Source organism: Paroedura picta, chromosome 3 (genome assembly GCF_049243985.1).
Source record: "Paroedura picta isolate Pp20150507F chromosome 3, Ppicta_v3.0, whole genome shotgun sequence".
Classification (NCBI taxonomy): domain Eukaryota; kingdom Metazoa; phylum Chordata; class Lepidosauria; order Squamata; family Gekkonidae; genus Paroedura; species Paroedura picta.
In genome coordinates, this window is record NC_135371.1 from 135,916,444 (window position 1) to 135,942,191 (window position 25,748).

The window sequence follows — 25,748 nt, forward strand, 5'->3', positions numbered from 1 at the left end:
ACGTAGACAGCCTCCCCCCTCCGCCAGAGACCGGAGTCCAAAATCAAAGAGTCCCGGAGCTCAGCCAGCTCCTCGTCTGTCCCGTAGGCTGCCACTAGGCGGTCTCGGAGCGGGGCGGTCGCCGGGTCGGGCTCCCATTCCTCCCTGGCCCGACGCCTAGTGACGACCCCCCGTCCCAGCTGCTCCTCACCAAACACGGACCTGGTGCAGGGAGCGTACCCCTCCCCATAATGCGGCAGACGGGAGAGGGCGTCCGCGAGGAAATTCTCTTTGCCGGGGATGTGACCAAGCTTGAAATTGTACCGCGAAAAGAACTCCGCCCACCTCATCTGCTTGGCGTTCAGGGATCGCGGTTGCCGGAGCGCCTCCAGATTCTTGTGATCTGTCCAGACCTCGAACGGCTCCTCTGTTTCCTCCAGCCAATGCCGCCATTCGGTGAGGGCGAACTTAATCGCAAACGCCTCCTTCTCCCAGGTAGACCAGTTCCGCTCCGTTTCGGCGAATTTTCGTGAGAGGTAGGCCGCCGGCCTCAGCTGTCCCGCCTTGTCTCGCTGCAGGAGAACCGCCCCGGCTGCTGCGTCGCTGGCGTCGACTTGTACCACCATCGGCTGGGTTGGGTCGACGTGCAGTAGCGTGGGCTCAGACGCGAAAGCTTGCTTGAGGGCCAGGAACGCTGCCTCCGATTTCTCATTCCAGCCGAGCGCTGCGCTGGGCCGCGTGGCGCGAGGACCTCTCCCCTTGGTACCTAGCAAGTCCGTGAGGGGAGCCACTACGGAGGAGTATCTGGGGATGAAGCCTCTAAAAAAGTTAGCAAACCCCAGGAAGCTTTGTAGCTGTTTCCGGGTGCGGGGCCTTTCCCAGGCCAGCACCGCCTGCACCTTCTCGGGGTCCATAGCTATGCCCTGGGCTGAGATGCGGTAGCCCAAATAGTCCAGGGAGGGACGGTGGAATTCGCACTTAGCCAGCTTCACGTATAGGTGGTTTGCCAGCAGGCGCTTTAACACCTCCCTCACCAGGGTCACGTGCTCTTGGGGATCTTGGCTGTAGATCAGGACGTCATCCAAATAAACAACCACCCCCTGAAACAGAAGGTCCTGCAACACCTCATTAATTAGACTCATGAAAACCCCAGGTGCCCCGCTTAAACCGAACGGCATCACTTTAAATTCGAATTGTCCCAATTGACAGTTAAACGCTGTTTTCCACTCATCCCCCTCCCGGATGCGTACCCGGTAGTACGCCTCCCTTAGGTCCAGCTTAGTGAACAGAGTCCCTTTGCCCAGCCGGGCCAGCAAATCCGGGATCAGCGGGAGGGGGTAAGCGTTCCCCGCTGCGATGGCGTTGAGGCCCCGGTAGTCCTGGCACAGCCGTCGGGACCCATCCTTTTTCCGGACGAACAAGACTGGAGCTCCCATGGGACTGGAAGCGGGCCGGATGAAACCTCGGGCCAGATTTTTACCCAAAAACTCCCGGAGGTCCTTGAGCTCACCCTCACTCATCTTGTAGATGCGCCCTTTGGGTAGTACCGCCCCCTCTGGGATGTTGATAGCGCAGTCCGTGCGGCGGTGTGGGGGTAGCTCGTCCGCTTCCCGCTCGCTGAAAACGGCTGCGAGGTCTCGGTACTCTGGCGGGACCTCGGGCTCTGGTTTCTCCTGCTGCGCCGCCGCCGCTCCCCTGGGACGCGCCGCCGTCCTCTTGTGGCTGGAATTCTCGTGGGGGACCCGATGCCGTGCACCCACCGTCAAGTCGAACTTCAGGGTCCCCGCCCGCCAGTCCACCACGGGGTTGTGTTCCTTCAGCCAATCCAGGCCCAACACCGCCCGATATCCCGCTACGGGGACCTGGATCAGCCACCGCAGCTCTTGGTGGTCCCCTATGTGGATGGCGATAGGACCCACCTCCTCCCCGAAAGGTCCCCCCTGAATCGGGCTGCCGTCCATCTGGACGAAAACCAGGGGAACCTTCCGAATGCGCTTCGGTAGCCCCAAAGCCCGGGCTATCTGGGGGTGGACCATGCTGTGGTCGCATCCAGAGTTCAAGAGAGCCTCCCCCACCCAACTTAGTCCGTTCTCCGGGTTCCGGAGCTCTAAAATTACCACGTTCGGAGGTCGCGCCTCATGCTGTAGGGGTTTTCCCTCGCACCGCGGGACCTGCTGCCCGGCGCCGTCTACAGCAGGTCCTGGCCGTTTCCCGTCGCCTGGGCGCTTCCCGGTTCGTTGCGGAGGTCCTCCGCCCGGCGTGCCTGCTGGGGGCGTGTCGCACCTCCCCCCTGGGAGAGCCCGCGGTCCTCCCCCCCTTGCCGTTGGCACGCTGCTGCGAAATGTCCTGACCCCCCGCATTTCAGGCACAGACCTTCCCGGCGTCTCCTTTCCCGCTCGGGGTTCGGGGGTCGTTTGGGGTGAGAGTTGTCGGGACCCGGTCTCGGCGCCTCGGCTGACCCGCCTTTGGCCTCCCGGGGGGGGTGCGGCGGCCCAACCCAGGCTGGCTTCCAGCTTGGCGACCACAAAACACCACCCCTCCAGTGTAGACAGATCTTCTTCCGTCCCCTTGATCACGGCCCATTCCCTGAGCTTCGGGTTAAGGCCCTCCCGGAAGTACTCGATTTGGGTCTCCTCGTTCCAGGAGAACACCTTGCCTGCTTCCCTCCGGAAAATGTCTATATAGTCCATAACCCCCCTAGTACCCTGTCGAAGTCCCTTGATCCGACTCTTTGCCTTGTCCTCAGCCTGGGGGTCCTGGAATCGTCGGCGGAGCGCGACCACGAAGTCCTGCAGGTCCCGAGTTGCCGGGTCGCCGCGCTCGGCCAACCCTAGGTACCACTGACCCGCCTTGCCCTGGAGACACGAGGCCACCCCCCAGACCAAGTCCTCGGAGTCCTCATACCGGTCTCCATACCTCCGGGCATGCGTCAGCGCGTGGAGGAGGAACTGCGGGAGGTCGTCCGGCGTCCCGTCGAAACGCGCCTTAAGCTCTGGGGGGGAACGTTTTGGAGAGTAGTCCGACCCCCTCCGGATCCGGGATTCTCGGCGTCCGCCGTCTCGTCCTGCTCCGCTCCACCGGCTACCAACTTGCCCAACGACGCCGTGCCGCTCCCTGCCTTGCACGTCGCTCCTGCGTTGGTCCGGCTCTCGCCGCCCCGTCGGCTCACCCGCTCCCCCGAGATCCTCTGCTGTCTCGCCTCTCCGCTGGCCGTCTCGCCTACTCGGGACTGAAAACTGCTCCGGGTCGGGGTCCGGGGCCCGCTCACCAGTGCCGGGCTCGTCCTCGTCGCTGGAGACGTCCTCACTCGACGCGATCCCCTCCGCCGTTGTATTACCAGTCCCTCCGGGCCCGGCCCGAGCTTGCTCACGGGCTTCAGCTGCCTGCAAGCGCCTGGCCAAGTCCGCCATGGCCCGCCGCAGGTCCTCTAGGGATTCCTCAGGTCCTACCGGGCGAAGCGCCTGCCTCAGCTGGGTGTCCCAGGTTGGGGCCAACCCCCCAGACCTCGGCGCGCTCCCCGCCGTGCTTGGGAACCCCATGGCCCGGCGCCTTCCCTTGGCCGCCGCTGCCGAGGGTCTCGGGGTCCCGGACAGCTGCTCCTGGCCCCCCGATTTTCGGAGGAAATCTCCCGGGGACATTAAACTCATGTTCCCGGGGTTCGTGGGGGTCGAGACCGCCCCGTTGCTTGAAAACGCCATCTCTGGATCCGTCCCGATAAGCGCTCGGATGCGATGCCGACCCTGGAGTTCGGTGGGAAGCTCTTACGATGTCGGGGACCCGCTTGCTAACTGAAAAAACAGGGTGCCCCTTTGAAGAAAACGTCACGCCAGGCCTGGGGAACGATACAACAGGAACAAGCTTTATTTCAGCAACGTGGAGTCCGCTGGTATGGAGTAAGAGCTTCCACCGAACTCCAGGTGGAAGCTCCCTTTTATACAAAACCCACCTCCTTAGGCTGTATTGCCCCACCCAGTACTTGCGGAGGGAACATGCTGATACAATCATGACTCATGCACATATGCGAGGTTTTCCGGGGTTCCTGATGGCCCATTTTCCTGGAACAAAGGGCCATCTCCGGGCCCTTGTCAAAAGGTGGAGGGGGACATTGAGGTTCTTTAGCGGCCATTGCCACCTCAACGATCGGGTGGGGCGCCCAGCTGCCGGCTTGCCTATGATCACCATGCCCTACCTCCGTGATCGCGGGCGCCTCTGATGGCGGGGTTCGGTCCGGTTCCCAAGCCACCAAGGACCGAACCACGACACAAGGATGTCTTTACTTAAGATAGTTTCACATGGAACAAGATTTGTGTCCAGTAACACTTTATAGACCAACAAATTCCAAGGTTATGAACTTTCCAGAGTCAAAGCTCCCTGTACCTTGGTCATATAAGATAGCCACACTGTCAGTGTGGCCTAGGTCCTGATGTTCTCTTTCAGTTCAGCTTATTGCACAGGGTTATTTTGATGAAAAAATGGAGGACAGAACTACCTAACATCCTTGAAGGCAGGATGGTATAATGTGCAAAAATGTGTAGTTGGTATTACAGACAAATTATTCCCCGATTCATATTCTCATAATTACATGTCTCTATTTCTTGCAGTTGCACTATTATATCCAGAGTCAGACAAATTTCAAGATCCTGTTGTCACATGTTCTTGCCATGACAATTTAATAATCTGTGTTGCATTTATCTGTATGTTAATGTGCCATTTATTTACTGACATTTATTTGCTGTGCTTGACCAAAGTTTGGGGCCTGCTGGGAAATGTCTTATGAACGTTGTTGTTTTAACTTTTCAGGGAGGCTTACAGTGAATTTCCGAAAAGGCTCCTTTGAGTCTCCTGGTTTTTCTGACTTTGGGCAGCTGGTATGTCTTGAGCAGTATGTTTTATCACTTTCACCTTGGCAGGCTTGTGGCATGGGAACATTGAGTTATATCACCTGGAGACAAAGGATACTTGGAGGGTGAGGCTTTGGGGCAGTCATAAAGGTAGGCAGGCCTGTGCTAACTTTAGTTTTAGCAAAGAACATCATGGACCTGTTTCACTAATTCCTTGAATAAAGAGATTTCTTCAACCAAAGGTCTGCTTATTGGGGAAGTCAACTGGGCACCGACAACAAACCTTTAGGATGGTATGAAGGATCCATCATAACAAGTCCACATTCTCATCCATTTTGTTCCACTGTCTTCCTTGGTCAAAAGGGGTTTTGAAGCACACAACCCCCCCCCCCCCCGGATAAATATGCACACCACAGGTAATAGTTACTGTATAGTATCGTCTTCAATTCTTTGAGAAGTTATTGTCCACAGCTCAGGGGTCTTGGCCCTTAGTAGATTTCTCTGTTGGACAATAAGTACCTAAGGTCACATTAATAATGAACTACTTTGAAATATCAAAGTGTTCTCTCTTGTCAGTCTGTTTCTCAGCCCAACTATTTTTAAAGATTTTTCTTCCTTCAAAAAGTCCGTTCCTTCTGCCATTCCTAGCTGAAATATGGAGATAAATGAATCTTCTTTTCATAATTATATCTGAATGGGTCATATTGATGCCAGATCATTTTTCAGATGAAGCATGCATAGTTCCTTGAAACACTTTCCCCACCTTATTGATTTCTCATTTATTATTATCTTTGTTGTTTTCCTTTAACCTTCTATGGCTGATTAGTATGAAATAGGTTTCAGGCACACAAAAGCCAATCACTTTTGCTAATGATAACTCAGAATGGAACACATTGGCAGGAAAGCAGTTTTAAATAAACATTAAGCATGTGTGTTAAATTCTGGTAAATCTTTTTTTAAGCCCTCCTGATTATGGTTATCAGGAAGTGGTGAGACTTTAGCTCTCGACTTCTTTGCCCCAGGGACCTGGATTTGGAACTGTGATATTTTGTGGTGCTGCATGCAATGAAATGACTGTTGAAACTGGCCAGCTTCCAAGCCTTTCTGTGGGATCAATAAATATTAAATTCTACTCTCTAATTCTCTGAAATTCAAAACTCTAGGTTGCGGATGCTGGGAAGATGCTCCTTTGGAAGGTTTGTTTTCTAATTAAGTAACTATACGGTTTAAATTTGGCATCAGATTCACAGGGGAATATTGTCTGAATCCTTCATGAGCAAATTGCCCTATACCCATGAGGCACCAAATACAAATGATTTATCACCTGGAAGCCTCTTTTCTCAAACAGTTAGTTTCTAAGGATTCAGAAGTTGCAGTGAAGAACAGGCCATGTGGCTGAATGTGTGTCTGTCTGGCATGTTCTGCATGGCTTATTTGACCTGTGTTCAGTACCGTTGGGAAGCAGGTCTTTCTGCCATAACTTTGTGCTGCATTTGAGTAGCCCCTGGCATTTCAACTCCTTTCTTCCTTTTTTCCTGCTTTGTGGCAACGTTTTGCAAAAGATTTAAGATTGCTAACTCCAGATTGACTAATTACTGGAGATTTCAGGTGGAGTTTGGGGAGACCGGGCTTTGGGGAGGGAAGTGACCTCATCAGGGTATAATGCCATAAACTCTCCAAAGCAGCCATTTTCTCCAAGGAAACTTATCTCTGTAGTCTGGAGGACGGTTGAAATGCCAGGAGATCTCCAGGCCCCATCTGGGGGTTGGCAACCCCAGGTAAAGTTTGAATAACATCTGTAGGTAGGAAAGTTCAGACAAGCCTGCCCATATGGCCGTCATTTTCCTTGTCCTACTGCAGCTATTTCAGCCTCCTGCCGTTTTTTGTTTGTTTTTAATCAGCAGTTGAATATGCTTATAAACCATATTGTTATAATGGTATGTATGCCAGGTTCTCTGAATTCCACCTTTCACTTCGTAAAAAAGCAAGTCTTTGCCTCTTCTTGCTGCAGAGATTTAATGGCAAAGACATATCTCTTTGATGCAGGGGACGAGGAACTTTTTATTGAAATGGAATCTGGAAATTCAGAGAACCTGATTCCTGCGTTGTTATGTAGTTATGTCAATATAACAGTATTCAGTTGCCAATAAGAAACTGAAAGAGCCCTGGTGGCCTCAGGTAGGGGGATAAGTCACTGCTCAGAGAGTTGGGCAGGAAAACTGCAAGAAAACCAGCCATAGGGAAGACCTGTTGCTGCTGTACGGAATTGGCAGCAGCATCAATGGAGAAAACACAGAAGTCTGTCCATGTGTGGAAACCACTTGTATTTGGCTGTCTGGATATTTTGGTACAGAAAAATACTAAAGGATAAATAAAAGAACCAAGAGATTGCAGCATCTCTGTTATGAGTTATGATTAAAGAGTTTGAGATTATAATTAGGGAAAAGGCAACTAAGGGACAGGCAGATTGGCATTAATGCCACTGGGGAAAGTCTAATGGCCACCCCTGCTGGGATTGCCCTGGAGCTGCCATTCCTCTTGCCACGCCACCCTGGTCTGAAGTGAGAGGCAGCCCACAGGAGGCAGCATCACCAGCACTGTGATTTGGCAGCCTGAGTCTTGTCTGGGTCAGTTGGAGAAGCCACTGCTGCTGATGCTGCACGAGTAGGCTGCCCAAACCCCAAATCTGCCCTAGTGTGGCTCTTCTTAGAATTGGAAGAGAACCAAGCATGCATGACATAGCTTGCCAGCTGTAGCTGCCATATCAGCAGTCCAATGGGTGGGTGTCTTGTATTGGACTACATGAATGTTGAGGGAAAGAGCGAAGAATCACTAGTGCTGAGGGGAAATGAGGTGGGCAAAGCATGCAAGCCAAGTGAGAAGTTGCCTCAGCCAGAGATGGGCAGGAAGGAAAGAAGGGACATGTGCCTGGACCTGCCTCAGCCATAGAGTAGCTGTTGGTAATTCACAGATGCACTTTTCACAGATGCATGTTTCTTTCCCCCTCCCTTACCTGTCATGGACTAGCACCACAGAGTCAGTAAGTGGACTCAGGAGCTCCTGGATAACAAGGGGAGGAATTGCTTCAGCAGCTGGTGATTCTTCTGCTGCCTAACTTCCCCAACTGATGGGGGACCAGAATCCATGGGATGAAATTAATTCAAAAGAATTTTTGGCTAAACGTCCAGAAGAAGTCCTTCAGCAGTTCCTCAGTGGAACAGACTTCTTTGGGAGGTGGTGGGTTCTCCTTCTTTGGAAGTTTTTAAGCAGAGTCTAGATAGCTACCTGACAGAAATGCTGAATCAGTGAACTTAGGCAGATTGTAAGTGGGTGGGCAGAAGGGATTGTGTCAGTGTTTGGCTGTGGCCCTTTCCTTCATGCCAATGGAAATGCCAATCACCACTTTGGGGTCAGGAAGCAAATTTCCTCCAGGCCAGACTGGCCAGGGATTCTGGCTTTTTGGGGGGAGAGGGGATCATCTGGGCATTGAACTGGGTCACTGTAGGTAGACAATTAGTTGTGAATTTCCTGCATTCCACAGGGGCTTGGCCTAGATCAGTGGTCCCCAACCTTTTTATCACCGGGGACCGGTCAACGCTTGACAACTTTACTGAGGCCCGGGGGGGGGGGTAGTCTTTTGCCGAGGGACGTCGCCACCGCCTGAGCCCCTGCTCCACTTGCTTTCCCGCCAACATCCTTGCCTTTCCACTGCCCGCTTGGGGGTGCTGCCAGCATGGGGGAGCCCCAGCCATGGCAGCCGCCAGAGAGTACCAAAGGTGAGCCGGCAGCAGAGTGGCAGGGCAGCCCCCGAAGCAGCAGCTGGGGAGGAGGATGGGAAGGAGCCGCTGCCCGGTACCGACTGATCCATGGACCGGTACCAGTCCCCGGACCAGGGGTTGAGGACCACTGGTCTAGATGATCCTGGAGATACCTTCCAATTCTATGATTCAGTTATTCCCAATTAGTAGTCCTTAAGAAGAACTGTTTACATCCCCTAGTCTGTTTGCAGGCCATTTTTGCATACTCTCTGACCTTTACTGCACAATGTCAGTCACACTGGGCTGCAGCCTGACATTTGCTTCGGGGGAGATTGCCCTGGCTCTGCACTGGGGAGACTTTGGTCCAATGCACCTTGTCTGCCTCCAATTTGTGCTCCTGCATGGGAGCCAGAATGGCAAGGTTCCGCCACGCAGCGGGGTGGCATGGGTCTGTTTTTTAAAAATTTTTTTAAAGAACGTGGTATTGCGGTCCAATGCAATACTGTGTTCTTAAAAATTAAAAAATGCCCCAGGTGGTTCCTGGGCACATTTGTTCCTTCATGATACTCACTGCCATGGGTAGGGAGTAGCTGCGCCAGGATGGCCCGACTCTTCCCTTACTGACACCCAGGCCCAACATAGGCCCCATTGGAACCCAGGGCAAAAAAAGGGAACATGGAATTATCTACATTCCCTTGCCACAGGGAAGACGAGGTCCTGTGTTGGATCAGGCCTGGGATAGTCCTGGCCCAGGGACAAAATCAAGCGGAACTGGGAATTTGCCCCGCTACCGGACAAACGGTGAGTAGGAGCAAATTCCCACAGGGTAAACAGCCTCTCCAAATCTACACTCTGTCTTCCATTTCCTTTTGTTGCTCACTGGAGTATAACAATTGGTGCTGCAGTCCTAGCAAGAGCCTGTTCCTGTTTCTCACACATTCTTGCCACATAAGTGTGTGTGCTCATCTGCTACTTGCAGAGGATAGAGTTGAGGCTCCATTGATCTTCCATTTGGACATTCTAAAGGGCTTTTTTTGTTTGTTTGGAAGTTATAGCAACCTTTCCCTGGTCTTAGATCTACCATGCTTCCAGGGATAAGAGGTTTCTTTACCTGCAGGGTGCAAGCTGTTGTTTATTTTATTCCGGCTAAATAATATCTAGATATAAGAGTTATTTATTTCATATATACCCCATTCTTGTCAAAGACACACAAGACAGATCAAAAGCAAGGAAACTACACATAGGTATGTATACCTTAACAGAAGACTCCAAGCCAGAACAGTCAACAAATCCTTGATAGAAAATGGTGGCCAGCCGTCTGTCCAAATCCTGAATTTTGATCTGGAAGTCTGAAAAGTCTTGATCAAATTGCTTTGAAGGATGATAAAAAATGAATTAGGTTAGCGAATATACTTTTAGAGGATGATGACTAAGACCATGGTGGTATAACATGGCAATATCCTGGCACATCTCAGAGAAATTCCGTGTAGCACCCTATTGATACTACACCAGTATAAACCCAACATTGCTGCAGCTGTACCAACACAGGAAACAGAGAAGGTGAGGATCTTGAATTATTCCCAATAACCAGGCTTTGTTTGTTAAAAAGGAAAACTCATTGAAAGACAAGTACCCCCAAGATCACGTTCACACACAATGTATCTCCCATCCATTATGTATGCTTCTCATTTTTGTAACCCAGATGTAGAACTGTACACTTCTCCTTATTGAATTGCATCTTGTTGTCATTTGTTCACTTTTCCAGCATGTTCAGATCTCACTGAATATCTCAATATTCTGGGGTGTTCCCTATTCCTCTCAATTTGCTATCATCTGCAATTTTAATGAGGTCCTTACACACACACACACACACACACCTCATTCAGATCAAAATGTACCAAACCCCATACAGAGCCCAGTGGCACTCTACTGTTCACCTCCCTCCAGTCTGATGAAATTCAATTGACAATCACTCTTTGGGTGGAGTTTTCTAGTCAGTTTTCTATCCATCTAACCATCCGAAAATCCAGGGCCTTTCCATACACCATAAATATAGTAAAATGCTTATCTTCTACAGATGCCATATTTTTGGCATTTTGCATGACATTGCCAACATCGCATAAAGTGGATTCCCCAAGCTAAAAAGGGCAAGCTAGAGGAGAGCAACCAGCAGGTCACAAGCCAAGGAAACGTGCAGAGCCAAAGCAGTGCTATCTCCACCTCCAGTTCCCACCCTTGGACCTGCCTCCCTTTCCCTTCTCTCGGGGATGGGTGTGTTCTTTTTAAGCAAACTGCCTGGAGCAACGAATAGGCATTCAATCACACAAACAAAACAACAAATTTTTCCCACAGTTTAAACACAAATCATGCCTCTCTAAAGTCTCCCAAAATCAGGAGGTGTGTGCAAGGGCCCAATTCAGCAGCTTTGGCTGTAGCTTCCATGTAACACAATGGCGCCATTGACTAAAATGGGGATTTTGGCTTTTCTGCCTTTCTAGGGGCCTGGAGGAATGGGGGTTTGAGGTACAGCCTCCAAAATTTCAGGGTAGCTCTGGGAGGCTCTTCCCTGACTCCCCTCTGAATTAAAAAAATTATTGATCCAAGGGGTCGGCTTCTAGGATTTCCCGAAGTGGGTGCCCCCATCCCTCCATTCTATGCTATGGTGTGATGTGGACACCCACTTCAGGAGCCCCTAGAAGTCGACCCAGTGGACCAATCCATTTTAAATTTGGAGGGGAGTCAGAGAAAAACCTCCCAGAGCTATCCTGAGATTTTGGAGGCTGTACCTCAAACTCCCACTCCTCCAGGCCCCTGGAAAGGCAGACAAGTCAAAATTCCCATTTTAGTCAATGGAGGAAGGGGATTGGCTGCCTGGGTTGATTGACAGGCAGAAGAGAGCTGCCTGTAATGCATGTTGCTCTCTTTGGCCATTTCAAGCAGCCATGTAGAGTGTAAGAAGTGTGAAAAGGCTGCAGACTGCAGCGAGACAGCGAGAAGGTGAGGAATGGCCAGAGGCTCGATAACCTTTAGCTCTACCCCAGTCATCTTGCGTAATGCTATTTTTAGTGATGTGCAGAAATGCCCCCAGTCTGCAGTCCTCCAGTTTACCCATCAGAACATCATGGAGAACATTGTCAAAAGCCTTACTGAAATCCAGGTAAAGAACTTCCACCAAGTTTCCATGAATAAGCCCATCACTCGGTCAAAGAAGAAAACCAAGTTGGTCTCACAGGACCTGCTGGAGACAAATCCATGCTGACTTCCCTGGATCAGAATAGCAATAGTAACTTGCTGTAAAGCTACATTGGGGGAAAGAATAACCATTAAACAATGTTTAACAAACAAGGGTCTAAAATAGTGTGTTAAGAAAGTGAAAATACATTAGTATTACTTGCATGACTTGCATCACATTATCTGAGTAAACTGTTCTACTACAAAGCCTGATCAACATGCATCAAAAGCCCTTGAAGGAACTCTTTCTTAAAGGCAGAAACATAGAAAACAATCATGGTTTTGTAGGATGGCAAAGATATGATGACAGACCTCCCAGGTTTGGTTTCTCTGTTTCAAACTTTCTTAATCTCCAAATATTTAATATGTCACACTCTTCATTCTTTTAAAACACAAAGGCAGATTAAGACACTATATTTCAACAATGAATGCTAAACACACTTCTCCAGAGTACAAGCAGTTTATACAAACAATAACAAAAAATAGCAGTGACATAAAACATATCATAAATGGACTCCAGCCTCACATGAGGCATTTCTAAGCATGCTAATGGAATCTTAATGATTGTCTAAGACCCTACTATTTAACTCCCACAACAGGTGTATGCAATTTAACATATTAAAGGAGACATTCCAATATACTGCAAAATATACTAAATGTAAGTAAGACAACTTACTGTATTTTAACAATGCAAATTACTGATAATAATTTATTCACAAGAAACAAGATCACCTCCAGACTGGACTTCTGCAACTCGCTCTATGCAGGCCTACCCTTATCCTTGATCCGGAAACTACAACTGGTGCAGAATGCCGCGGCCAGGATTCTCACTAAGACATCATGGAGATCACATATCCGGCCGGTACTTCAAGAACTTGGTTGGCTCCCAGTTGAATTCCGGATTAAGCTTAAGGTTTTGGTAATCACCTTTAAGGCCATACGCGGTCTGGGCCCAGTGTATCTGAGAGACCGCCTCCCTGCCTATACCCCCAGAAGAGCTCTACGCTCCGCCATCTCCAACTGGCTACGGATCCCTGGCCCTAAAGAGGCACGTCTGGCCTCAACAAGGGCCAGAGCCTTCTCGGTCCTGGCCCCCACCTGTTGGAATGAGCTCCCCGAAGAGATCAGGGCCCTGCCGGAACTTCCACAATTCCACAGGGCCCGCAAAAAGGAGCTCTTCCACCAGGCATTTGGTGGGGCCGACTGAGCCATAACACCTACAGGTGCCCCCCAGACTGAGGGAACGAACCGACTGAGGGATTGTCAAGTTATTGTTGAAGTGCCGTTCTAATTGTTTCAGTTTATATGTTGTTGTTATTGTTATATTGTTATATTGATATTGATTTTGATATTGATTTTGATAGTGTTCTATGTGAATGTTGAAAAATGTTTTATGTAAACCGCCCAGATCCGTAGGGAAGGGCGGTATAAAAATATAAATATAAATAAATAAATAAATAAATAAATAAATAAATAAATAAATAAATCAAAGTTTGGTTAACTCCATGTGATACTAGTGACTTCAGTTAAAAATCTTACTTCTTGCTGCAGTAGTATTTTTGTATATCAGTTCTATTGCATTTATTAGGCTATCTTTAAACAGCCCGTGGCGCCACGGGCGCCACGGACTATATAATTCGTTAAGCCCCCTAGAGGTGGGCTTTGTCCGTGATGAGGAAGGGTCCGGGTTGGACCCTTCCTCACGACAGACAATCTGAGGGACCAATCGGCAGGCGCTTCGCGCCTGCCGATTGGTCCCTCCGATTCCCAGCCTGAGCAACTGCGAGCCGCGCGCAGCGCGGCTTGCAGTTGGTCCCAGACTGACGCGGCGAGAGGCGCGAAGCGCCTCTCGCCGCATCAGACCGCCGCCCGAGGGAACCCCCAGCAGTCGCGCGAAGCGCGGCTGCTGGGGGTTCCCTCCCTGCCGGTCTGACGCCTTCTCCCCTTTCAAAACCCCTTTTTATAAAGGGGCTTTGAAACTAGTATTACTATAAAATTACAAATGAGAAATCTCTTTATGAATGAGCTACTTCCTGAAAATATTTAACCAAGGGTGCATCCTCAATTCCATGATGTATTCTAGACATATGCTCCATTATTCTGACTTTTAAAAAACACTGGCATTTACCTACATAAAGGAGTCCACGCTTGCAAGTTATTAAATATCCTATATTATGTGAATAACAATTGATGAATTGTTTAAGGTGTTTAACAAAATTTACCTCTGGGATTTCTACCCTTTCTGTTTGCATAGCCAAGGAACAAATCCTAGAGTGGCCACACATAAAGTGACCCACTGTTTGTGAACATACAGCAGGTGGATAAGATATGTCAGAATGTGTGATAAGATCATCCAAATTATTATTCCTACAATATCCAATCAGTGGAGGCTTACTGCATCCAGAGATAGCTCATTCAGAAAGAGATTTTCATTTGTACTTTTATAACAATAGAAACCTAATAAACAAACCTAATAATAGAAATTGTGTTTTAAAAGAATGAAGACTGACTTATTAAAAAGCTGGGAATTAAGAAAATTTGAAAGAGACAAATCAAAGGTCTGTCATCACATCTAAGAGGTCTGTCGTCGGATCTTTGACATCCTACAAATCTAAGACTGTTTTCTACATTTCTGGCTTTAATAAAGAGTTCCTTCAAGGACTTTGGACATGTGCTGCTCAGACTTTGAAGCAGAACACTTGTAATACTAATGTCTTTTCAATTTGTTAATACATTGTTTTGGACACTGGCTTGTTGAACGTTAGTTAATGGTTATTCTTTTTCCCATTCCTTGATATAGCTTTACAGCAACTTACTATTGCTATTCTGATTCATGATTAATTGCTGTGGTTTCCTTTACTTATTCTTACAACTTCCCTGGAACAGCCAATTGTCCTTCAGATGATTGTAGATCGCCTTCTTTAAAATCTGCTCCATTATCTTCCCTGCAATTGAGGTCAGATTCACTGGACTATAGTTTCCTGGGTCATCTCTTCTCCCTTTTTTGAAGATTGTGATAACATTTGATCTCCTCCAGTCTTCTGGCAACTCTCCAGTCCTCCAAGAGGACCTAATGATGATGGACAAGGGTTCTGCAAACTCTCCAGAAAGTTCTTTGAGCACCTTCAAGTGCACACCAACAGGCCCATGAAATCTAAATTCATCCAGTGCAGTCATATGCCTCTTGACAAACTTCCTGTCCACGTAAACCTACCACCCAGACACTATACCTTGCCTACTACCATCCCTAGATGTGTCCATATTCTTCTGAGGCAAAACAGGTACTGAGCCTTTCTGCTTTCTCTCTGTCTTCTGTCAATCTCCATCTCCAGCGGACCTATTGCCTCATTAACCCTATGTTTTCTCCTAACATATCTGAAGACATTTTTGTTATAGTGGGTTTCCCTGGCCAGTCTCAGCTCACTCTTAGCTTTTGCCTCTCTGATGGCTGACCTGCAGTGCCTAGCAACCATCTTATAAGAAATTCTAGGAGGACATGTTCACTCCCCCAAAGGTCCCCACCATTGTCTCTGGCCCCTGCCTATGTGAAATGGTCTCAGTGTGAAGACAGTCCCTGTGTGAAGGTACCTGCTGAGTTTTGGAGTCCTGAAAAGGATGACAGTTCTCAGGTCCATCACAGTAGGGAAGCAGGAATCTTGGGATCTGGGGCTACATTTACAGCTACTCTAGTTAATAACAAGAGATGAAAAACCAAGGAGGCAAGGCTGAAGATCAAAAGGACACTTATTGCTCCTGATATAATGAAAGGTCCTGCTGCAGGCAAGACCACTGAGAAGAATCAAATCACACCCAATATAAAATGTCATGGCATGTAGCATGGCAAAAGTAGCATGATGAAAGCCCAACATGATGTAATGTGACTCAAGGATAGCACAAGAATTATATGCCAAAAATAACATGATTTTGACAAACAGGAAGTTCCATATTGAAATGAACTAACCTCATCTGCTGGATCCAAAGGATCATATTTACATTCAGCAAACACTTTGATAAATTCAAAAACTTCTTCATAAATTTGAACCACCTGGCTTCCTAGAATATTGCCTCTCACACCACCCAGCTCAATTTTCTCCAGTTTGAGAAATTCAATTGAAGTTACATACAATTCCTTTAAAAAAAAGGAAAAGGGAGGATATAATTAAAGACGTATTTATCAAACAGGAATATAATGATATCTGATCAATAGCAGGCAGTGTGACATTTTATTAGAGGTTTCAATATAATTACACTCCAGTGGTTTTTTTTTATATTATTGGATTGAATCCTATTATGTATGTAATGCAAAAGGGTCTTCTGTCACCAGAGGAGAGTCTTGTGTTGATAGAACATCTTGTGCCTTAGAAAAATACTATGGCACCAGTGGAACAAAGAGATCCAACCAAGTGTTCACGAAAATAAGTTTCTTCTTAATATAAGCTATTACTATTGCAATTTTGTAGTTTAGTTCAACTAAACTTAATTCTCACCTCTACTGTTTTCAGTCGATGAAAAAATGCATTCATTCTCGTAAAGACAAGGGTAGAAGGAAACTCCCAATATTGGGGCTCCTTGTCCTGCGAATACAAAGAAAAAGAGAGCTGTGTTAAAAGACAGGCTGCAGCTATTGCAGAATCTCTCCACTGTGCACTCCAGTGGATATTTGTGAAATGAACAGTTACTAACTGCAGTGCTGTGAGCAGTAGTAGCAGGTTCAAATTCTACTTTGAGTTGGTGCAGGGTACGTCCATTCAGCTCAATCTGCCCTGCCTTTGGTGCACCAGAGAAACAAAGTGCCAGAGAAAAATATGTGTCTGCACATAAAATATTTTAAAAGGGGACTATTTTATTCAGAAATTGTACAGTTGGGATAAATGCTTTTAAAATAGTCTCCCACATTAAATTGTGGGAATTACATGTAATGTTTGCATTTGGAAGCTCTGAGTAATGTTTTCTTTAAGAAAACTGTGTTTAAAAAACTGTGTTTCTCTTAAAAAGCAATAGCTAACCTGAAAAAATGTGGGCATCATATCTGAGCAGCAGATGTTGTAAGTCTTGAAGAGTTTCTCAATTATGGAGATTCCCAGCTTGATCCCTCCCAGAACTTCTTCAATCTCACTTTGTAAGCCTTTTAGCACCTCTTCAGGACTCAGAAAGTTACGGGTCTAAAGAGAAGAAGAGGTGATCAAAGACAACATGGAACATGTGAAACCAGACTTGGGAATCAGGGACTTTTAGAATATAGCACAAAAAAGGCACTTTATGATTATTTGATGATAGTCATATCACGTTTATCAGTTAGCATATATAGAAGTTCAGCATGCCTGTACCACTGTTTCTGGTTAGTTTTTTGGGTTGTTAAAAAAATTATAAAGGATTCAAGATGTAGAATCATCGAATCCTAGAGTCGAATCCTAGATACAGGCCATCTAGTCCAGCCCCCTGCTTAATGCAGGATCAGCCTACAGCATCCAGGATAAATAGATCATTGCTATTTAAATGCTTTTAACCTGTTCATTGTGTCATTACATGGAACATTTTCACCTGTTCCTTCTGTAACTATGGAGAATACATTAGGTGATCCAATCACAGATTTCTCATTGAAAGTGCAATTTGCCCCTTAGTGGAACCCATCACTGAAAATCTTTCCTGTACTAATAGCCCTCTGTGAGGACATCTGTATCTGGGGTCTGCTTCAGATCTGAAGAATGCCCATGGAAGCAGAAGAAAGGAGGGTGACTGTACCTGTCTGTATGGATTCTGTGGTGAATGTGCGGTCCCTCTAATTATACAACCCCCAGTGGTCACTACCCTTTTGTGATGATGCTGAAATATAATCTGTTTGTACATTTGTGTTGTCACCCTCTCAATGTCTGTGGTACAAAAAGCGCTGATAGTATATTTGAGCATCCTGGATACCAAAGACAGGACATATACAAACCCCTTCTCAACTGAGGGCTATCTTTAAACAGCCCCGTGGCGCAGAGCGCCACGGACTGTATAAAGGAGTAAGGGCACTGTGAGAGGAGTTAGGGCGGGCCCTGTCCGGGATAAAAACTCGGAGGGGCCAATCAGGAGCCGCAAAGCGGCTCCTGATTGGCCCCTCCAAGTGTCCATCCCGGCCCAAGCAGGCAATGGGAAGCCACGCGAAGCACGGCTCACCATTCCCTGCTTCACCCGCACAGACAGCCACGGGTGAGTGGTGGGCCGCGCCGCCTTCTCCCGGCCAGCGGAGCGGCCTCGCTGCGTCGTAGACACAGCGAGGCCGCTCCGCCGCCCGGGAGACGGCTCGAGAGAGCCTTGGGAGCCGGGGGGTGGTGGGAGCCGGCCTTTTCTCGCCCTCCAGAGCACCCTCGCTGCAGCGAGGGCGCTCCGGAGGCCGAGAGAACGCCGTTTGCCATTTCGGGAGGGGGGGCGGAGCCGGCCTTTTCTCGCCCTCCAGAGCGCCCTCGCTGTAGCGAGGGCGCTCCGGAGGGCGAGAGAACGCCGTTCGCCATTTGGGGAGGGTGGGGGGGTGGGAGCCGGAGGTGGGGGGGTGTCTGTGCCGTGGCTGGAACGCCGCCGAAACCGCCGCTGCTGCTGGGCTGCCCGCACCGCGGCTGGAACGCGGCCAATGCATACCGCCGTCCACGCTGTGGCTGGAATACCACCGCCACCGCCACCGCCACTGGGCCGCCACCCCCATGCCACGCCACGTGGTCGCCTGCCTCAGGCCTGCCTGGAACTAGCGTCCCCGCAGCTCCCGGCCACTAAGGAAACCGATGGCCCCGAAGACAGGTAGGCCGCTTCCCCCAAATCCAGCCCCGGCCACGCTTCAGCCTTCCGTGGTCCGCTGGGGGGATGTGGAGAAAGGCTTCTGCGGCTCCACGGACCCCATCCACGGCCACGCAGAAGACTTTGGGAGTCAGGGGGGGAGTCCGAGGCCATCTAGCGCCCATTTTATTTTTTATTAAAATGGGCTTTAGATCTAGTATTTTCATAACACAGTACCATTTCAATGAAGAGGTTACAGATCTCCTGCAAAATGACAATGATCCGGGATGGAGTATTGTAGTATTCAGAGTTGGCCCAGATCATGCACACGGTGTACATAACGCTGTTGATGTATGGAGACAGCTGTGTGGACATAAAAATTTAACTGAGCAAGGGTTTCAAGAAAGTCAGATATGCATACATGATACGTCATCAAGCTGTTTATCTTCTTTATAACGTTCAGAATTAAGTTTCTCAGGGACAAACTACACATTAGAAGTTACACTATAGCTGCAAGTTTCCATTCAGAAGTGCTGAAGGGCTTGATTCTGATAAGACATGGGGCATGGGCCATTTTTCCTGAGCCAACATGGTATATGAAAGGGAAAGTCCCACCCTTTACTGATCCCCTCCCCCATTTCAGAATGGGATCCCTTTGCCACTTTTCAATGGAACTGCCACTGAGAACTTGCAGCTGCAGTATGTCTACTAGTCCCTTTGGTGAGGTCATATAATTTTGTAATATCAAATCACTTACTTTTCCTCAGTCTAGAGCCGTGTTCCCCAAACCCCGGGCCACAGCTCGGTACTGGGCCATGGTGGTGGTGGGGGGGAGACATGGGCACACCTCCCTCCCCCCACAGTGCTCCCTCCCCCCCCCATTTCCCGACCCAAGCCAACACCGGTCCATGCAGAGGACATCAACAGTGGCATAAGCACATCTGAGGAGGAAATGCAGGAACCCAAACCATCAACATCCAGCCACCGCAATGTAAGCAAGTAGGCCACAATCTCATTCACCAGTTGCTGTGGGTCCCATCCATGAAAGTCTTGCCATTTCCAGGATGCACAGTGCAGGATCTGTGGCAAGCTTGGCCAAATTTCCTGAGCCTGTTGGTCCAAAACACCCTCCAATGATGACCAAGGTGACATCTGCCCACAGTATCAGCAACACGCCACCAACTTCAATTAAAAAACAGACACCCATAGCATAGAACAACATTCTGCTCCAGTTGCCATCACATCACAAGACCCACGACCAATGCTGTCCACCAACAGACACCATCAGTAACCATCCAGTTGACCAAGGCTATACAAAAGAAGATCCATGTGACTGTGAAAACCAAGGGATGTCCATGCAGCATGGAAGTAGACTCCGGATCTGCCTTTCCAATAATCTCAGGGAGACCCTCAGCAAGCTCCACATCGCTAACCTGCCTTGCTTGCAGCCATTGGGCCTCAAATTGACGTATTTTCAAGGGAATCGAATTTCCATCGTGGGTGTTGGCACATTTCAAGTCAAGGCTGAAGGCTTGCTGTGTACTATTTGTGCTCAAGCCCCAGATCAATACAGAGCTCGATCATTTGATGCAGAGCTCAGGGCATTCTGGAACCTGTGTCCCATGCCAAATGGGAAACACCCATCATGATTCCACTCAAAGCGAATGGCAGCATCCACATTTGTGCCGATTACAAGTGCACCATCAACAAGGAACTCCTGCAGCATGCCTACCCCATTCCAGTGGTTAGTAAGCTACTGGCATCCCTTGCCAGTGGCAGGTCTTCACCAAGCTCAACCTCGCCCAGGCAGAACAGCAGCTTTTGGGCCATGCAGCCTATGCTGAGGCACAAACTATTGTTAATGCATTGAGGCGCTTTCTGTGTCAACTGATTGTAGTTTGGGGTCAGCATCACTCCCAGAATTTTCCAGAACTTAATGGAAAACCTGTTATGGAATCTTCTGCCCTATTGGGATGATGTTTTGATTTGCGGGACCTCAGAGAATGAACTCGCTGGTCAACTATGCTCGGTTCTGTCCCAGTTCCAGTCTGCCGGGCTACAAGTCAAAAGGGAAAAGTGCCTGGGCATGACATCAGTCAAGTTCCTTGGGTTACTAGTGGAAGCTTCTGGGATCTACCCAACTCCATCAAAGTTCTGTGCCATTCAACAAGCACCACCACCAAAGTCTAGGGCAGAGTTACACGCGTTTTTAGGACTCTTTAACTTCTATCACACCTTCCTGCCCAACAAGGCTTCCATGGCTGAGCCCCTGCACCGACTGCTTGACAAGTGTATGCAGTGGTCATGAACTAAGCAGTCATATGTCTATTCATCTCTTCAAAGTAGAAAGCACAAGACACTGTGGCAGGAAAGAAATATGGGGGAAAATCAGAGTGCCTTCTGTTGGCATTTGTACAATATAAGCCAATGGGGCTTAAAAACTCCTTCAGAATCATAGGTTCATAGAATCATGGCGTTGCAAGGAACCTCTAGGGTCTAGTCCAACCCCATGCAGAGTGCAGGAAATTCACAACTACCTGCCCACACTCAGTGACCCCAATTCCATGCCCAGATGACCCCCCCCCACAAAAAAACCAGACTCCCTGGTCAGTCTGGCCCAGAGGAAATTTGCCTCCCAATCCCAGATTGGCAGTCAGCATTTCCCTGGGTGTGGAAGAATGGCCTACAAGAATCAAGCACTGACACAACCCTTCCTGCCCACCCACTCACAATCTGCCTAAGTTCTCAGAATCAGCATTTCTGTCAGATGACTATCTAGCTTCTTCCAGATGTTTAGCTGAAAATTCTTTTGAACTAATTTCATCTCATTGGTTCTGGTGGCAACAGAACAGAAGGGGCAACAGAAGGCAACTCTGCTTCATCCTTTATATGACAGCCTTTCAAATGCTTGAAGATGGTTCTCATACCACCTCTTAGTCATCTTATCCTTCTCAGATGCAAAATCTTCTCCTTTCAAGGACCTGAAGATGGTTCTCATACCACCTCTTAGGCGTCTTATCCTTCTCAGGCACAAAATCTTCTCCTTTCAAGGACTTGAAGATGGTTCTCATATCACCTCTTAGGCGTCTTATCCTTCTCAGACACAAAATCTTCTCCTTTCAAGGATTTGAAGATGGTTCTCATACCACCTCTTAGTTATCTTATCCTTCTCAGATAAAAAATCCCTACCAGTTTCCTCAGCACATACTTGCAGAGCTCCCTTCTTCCTCATTGTCATCTCCCCTTTACAGCCCTCCCCTACAACACCTTTGAAGAATTTATGTCTCATATTGGCTGTGTTGTAAATGTCCCTGATCATGGGGATGGAGCATTTGTGAATATAGTTAGTACACACATAGGTGTAGTGGGCAAGTGTTCATAGATGAAGAATAGCATCAAAGCAATTTGCTACATTGCTGACTTTTTTCTCATTTCTCCTTCACAGGTCTTGTTGATCACATCTGCTCTGGTAATTTTGTACATGGACCCAATTCTAATTGAGACCATTGTGTATCAGGAGAAGAAGCTTATGCCTCCCCCTCCCCCCCCAGTATCAAGTTTCTGACCTTAAATGGCCTTGGCATGCTGGTATAGCCTGGCAGCACACGTGTGGCTCCCACTGAGATGCAAAGGACTGTCTAAGGTCAGGAAAATAGTGTGGGGAAAGCTTAAACCCCCTTTTCTCTATGGTCCTATTCTGAACCAGGCCCATTGGTTCTCAGAGACCTGATAAGCGGGATCTGAGGCAGACACACAGGGCCCACAAGATATCATTTTGTCAAGAGAAGTTGGGCAGACCGACTAGGTATGTGTGGCTCCCTGCACCAGCCCTCATAAACAGCCAGACTGTTGGTCAGTGAGGAGGGCACTATCCACAAGCCATGGGAAGGAGGCTAAAAACAGGAGGAGAAATAACAGAACCAGACCATTAGTTATGCAACCTCACTAGAGTTGGTGAATAAAAATGATGAATGATGCTTCTCCAGAGAACTTTAACAATAATACCATTGGTTTTATATATAGGCAAGATAGTCTGTAAGTCTCAAACGGTATTTCTAAAATTTGCATATACCTGGGGGTATTCAACTTGTTCCATTTCTTCTAAGAGAACTTTGAGGGGCTGCAAGTACAAATTAATATCATCGGCTTCCTTCAATCCTAAATGAAAGCAAAGATGTTAGATGAGTGAATCAAGGAGAAACTTCATCTTGATAATTCCACCAGCCCCTGATCAGTGTGATCCAATAGAATCTGCTGGCTGTGGTTGAAAGAAATAGGACAATACCTGCGGATACATCCTTGAAAACATTCCTGAGTGCTGGCCAATAACAGCTCTTTGCCCTCTCCAAAATCTCAGCAATCTTTTGCACTTGAGGAGCATAGAGCTAGAAAAGAAAAGCATATGTGCACAAAAACATAACCATAGCAACATGCCTTCATTCCTATATGATTTTTAGCCAGGTCTGAAAATTGCTATCACCATACCTGTTCATTTATGCATAGCAGGTTAACCTGCCGACTGTACCAAAAATCAAACTCCACTTTGGGTAATGGGTTCAAACCATCTAAGAGAGGCTGCGCTGAGTCTTTGCTCAGGATGTCTCGGATCTGATGAGACCAGTCAATGATTATTGTTTCAATAGAATGTAATAAGGCACTGTCCACAGCTACAGATAGACTGGAAAACCACAAAGGACAAGAATGTGGTGAAATGTACAACAATAAACAGATTTTTCTAGCATGTCACAAACTAGATTTCTCAGTCCGAGCCACATTTTCATATGACAAATTCCTTTTCTTTACTTCATATGGCGTATTGACAAGGAAATCAAGGATTCTTCACCAAAACTCACAAACCCTGCAAGCGGTAAGCCCAGATACTGAGATCAGATTCAGTTTTGTAAACTGGAATAGCCATATATATATACATGGATGCATAAAATGGTGCACAGGATCCAGACATTTTCAGTTGGGGATTGGTGGAACAAACAGGAGAGATGGAAGAAGGAGAGCCATGGAGGAATACCAAAAAATGCATGCACTTCTTCATCTTCTCAATAACTTCTCTAGAGCCTTGAGGATTTTAATAAATGAAAATAAATTGGACCTGTACATGATGCTAACTCTTGTAAAAAATAGAAAAGGTATAGACACTGGCAGATGTTATTTAGAAGCACCCACCTGTCAAACATATCTGATGCACTGTATAACATTTCAATGCGCTCTGGCAAAGGGAGTAGTGTTTTTCCTTTGATCTTTCCTCCCATCACAAACATATCATTCTTTAGCCTGTGAGCCTGCTTTATAACATCTTCAGCTACCACTTGAGGCCACCCGGTTAGGTTTTCACTCTTCATAAACAAGGAATAGACTATCTAGAAGGAAAGGGTTGTTTTAATGTTTCAGTGATTACAGATCATGGCACCTGCATTACATCAGGACTAATAGCGCCTAAAGCCACAGTGTTATATTGGGATTGTGCATCACCATGACCAAAGTAATGCTTCTCTGTTGCAAATTCAGTTCATCGATTTACTGAAGTACATTTTCAGCACATCAGAACTGAGCAGTGAGCAGATTCCCACCCAGCTGCCTCAAACTGATAGGGTTACACCATAAAGGGTTGTTCCATACTGTAGCTAATTGCTCTCAGTTAAATCTGAGGTTGCATGGGAAAGTCTTTTGACTTCACTGCTTACAATTTCTTATCTATACTCATGTACATTAACCTGCCGGCTGAGGAGACCTAAGACCATGCTTCTAATGAAGTGGGCTGTGCCACAACGGATCTGTTGGTCTGTAAGGTGCCACAAGGCTTGTCGTCTTGATCTTTCATACAATATTGAGAACACTACTGGAATGAGAACAAGAGGTGGAATATGTCACAAAGCCTCCTCTGCCAAATCAAACCCGTGTTTCACTTAACAGCATGTTGGAAAGGGGGAAGTATTGAATAGTGATTGTTTAATGGAAACAGGAAGCTTACCTCTTCCACTACAGCCATCATCTGTTCTATCGGAGAAGGGCTGAGATCTCCTACTAAGAGTGCATCTAGGAAGTTATCTTTAGTTATGTTTTCATGTTTCTTCTTCACAAAGTAAACCCCTTTATTCTTCAGTGAGGATGGGAAGCCAATGCAAGGGACTAGCTGTCCAGTAGGGTTGAGGGTGATCACCAGTGCCATCAGGTCTGGCTTCTCATAGAATTCGTTGAGCATGGCAAGGACATCGTCATTGGTTGCAAATTTGGCCCATTTGTCAGGTTTCATACGGAGAGAGAGAGAACAGTACTTCTCTATGAAATCCAGGCGTTTATCAGTTGCCATCTTCAATAATTAACTATTTTGAAGACAAAATTGACAAGCTGGAAATTTCTGTGCAAGGGACATATTGCTATATTATCAACGTGTGGCAGGAGTGGGGGGGGGGAGTGAGCACATGAGCGGCCACCGCTGCTTCAGCTTCCACACTCTGAGCTAAACTTCATCACAGGCAATGTGCATACAGGGATCAATGGGTGCTGCTGGAAAAAAGTTGGAGGGCAATATTTTTTTGCCTTACAGTTGGCCAGGGGTATATGAAAAGGTTATGTACACCACTGAGCCCTCTGGGAAAGAATTTAAAAAGACAAATAACCTTTAAATAGGTGTGAGAGTAGCTCTCTGAGAAGGCCAATTTCTAATATGTGAACCCAGTCTCTCTTCCCCATCATAGGAGAAGGGGAAGGCAATATAATAGTTTCTTCCCCTCCTGTACTGTGCCAGTCACATTCATAGCCCCCACTTTCTGCTGCTTCATCGAAACAGAAAAAATAACTTGCAGGGAAAATATAAGAACACGGCATATTTTCCCCTTTAAATGCTCGGGGATGGGGATTTTGAGTGGAAAAATGGCTTTTAGGGAAATGTACATCCCTGAACAATTTGGAACTCACCAAGAGCTTCATTACAGGAGCTACTAAAACATTCAGCAGATATTCCATTAGTCTCCAGTATTACATCTGGTTTGGCCCTAATGCACACTTCTTAGAAGATTGTGAGATGGCAGCTTGCTGTTTTAATTTAACAAGAATACTTACTTGTCTCACAGTTGAGTGCAAACACAATTAAGGACGCAACAACCTTTTCATTTGACCAAAATGTCACTGAGAATTGGAGGCAATCAACTGAAGCTTTCCCCAACTGTCGAGA

At 47.4% G+C, this 25,748-nt stretch overlaps 1 protein-coding gene across 3 annotated transcripts in view; it reads right to left on the reverse strand.

The window, feature by feature from the left end:
* The window catches only part of DNAH17 (dynein axonemal heavy chain 17), a 127,296-nt gene extending 101,548 nt beyond the window's left edge, over positions 1 to 25,748 (reverse strand). For all 3 annotated transcript variants that reach the window (XM_077328114.1, XM_077328115.1, XM_077328112.1), the window contains exons 1-11: positions 25,637 to 25,748; positions 24,546 to 24,897; positions 23,741 to 23,934; positions 23,045 to 23,237; positions 22,845 to 22,944; positions 22,632 to 22,717; positions 18,797 to 18,922; positions 16,816 to 16,971; positions 16,297 to 16,383; positions 15,771 to 15,938; positions 9,833 to 9,949 (exon numbers count right to left, since the gene is read on the reverse strand). In XM_077328114.1, coding sequence (XP_077184229.1) covers positions 9,833 to 9,949; positions 15,771 to 15,938; positions 16,297 to 16,383; positions 16,816 to 16,971; positions 18,797 to 18,922; positions 22,632 to 22,717; positions 22,845 to 22,944; positions 23,045 to 23,237; positions 23,741 to 23,934; positions 24,546 to 24,884 — 1,566 coding nt within the window. In that variant the 5' untranslated portion in view covers positions 24,885 to 24,897; positions 25,637 to 25,748. The remainder of the gene's footprint in view (positions 1 to 9,832; positions 9,950 to 15,770; positions 15,939 to 16,296; positions 16,384 to 16,815; positions 16,972 to 18,796; positions 18,923 to 22,631; positions 22,718 to 22,844; positions 22,945 to 23,044; positions 23,238 to 23,740; positions 23,935 to 24,545; positions 24,898 to 25,636) is intronic.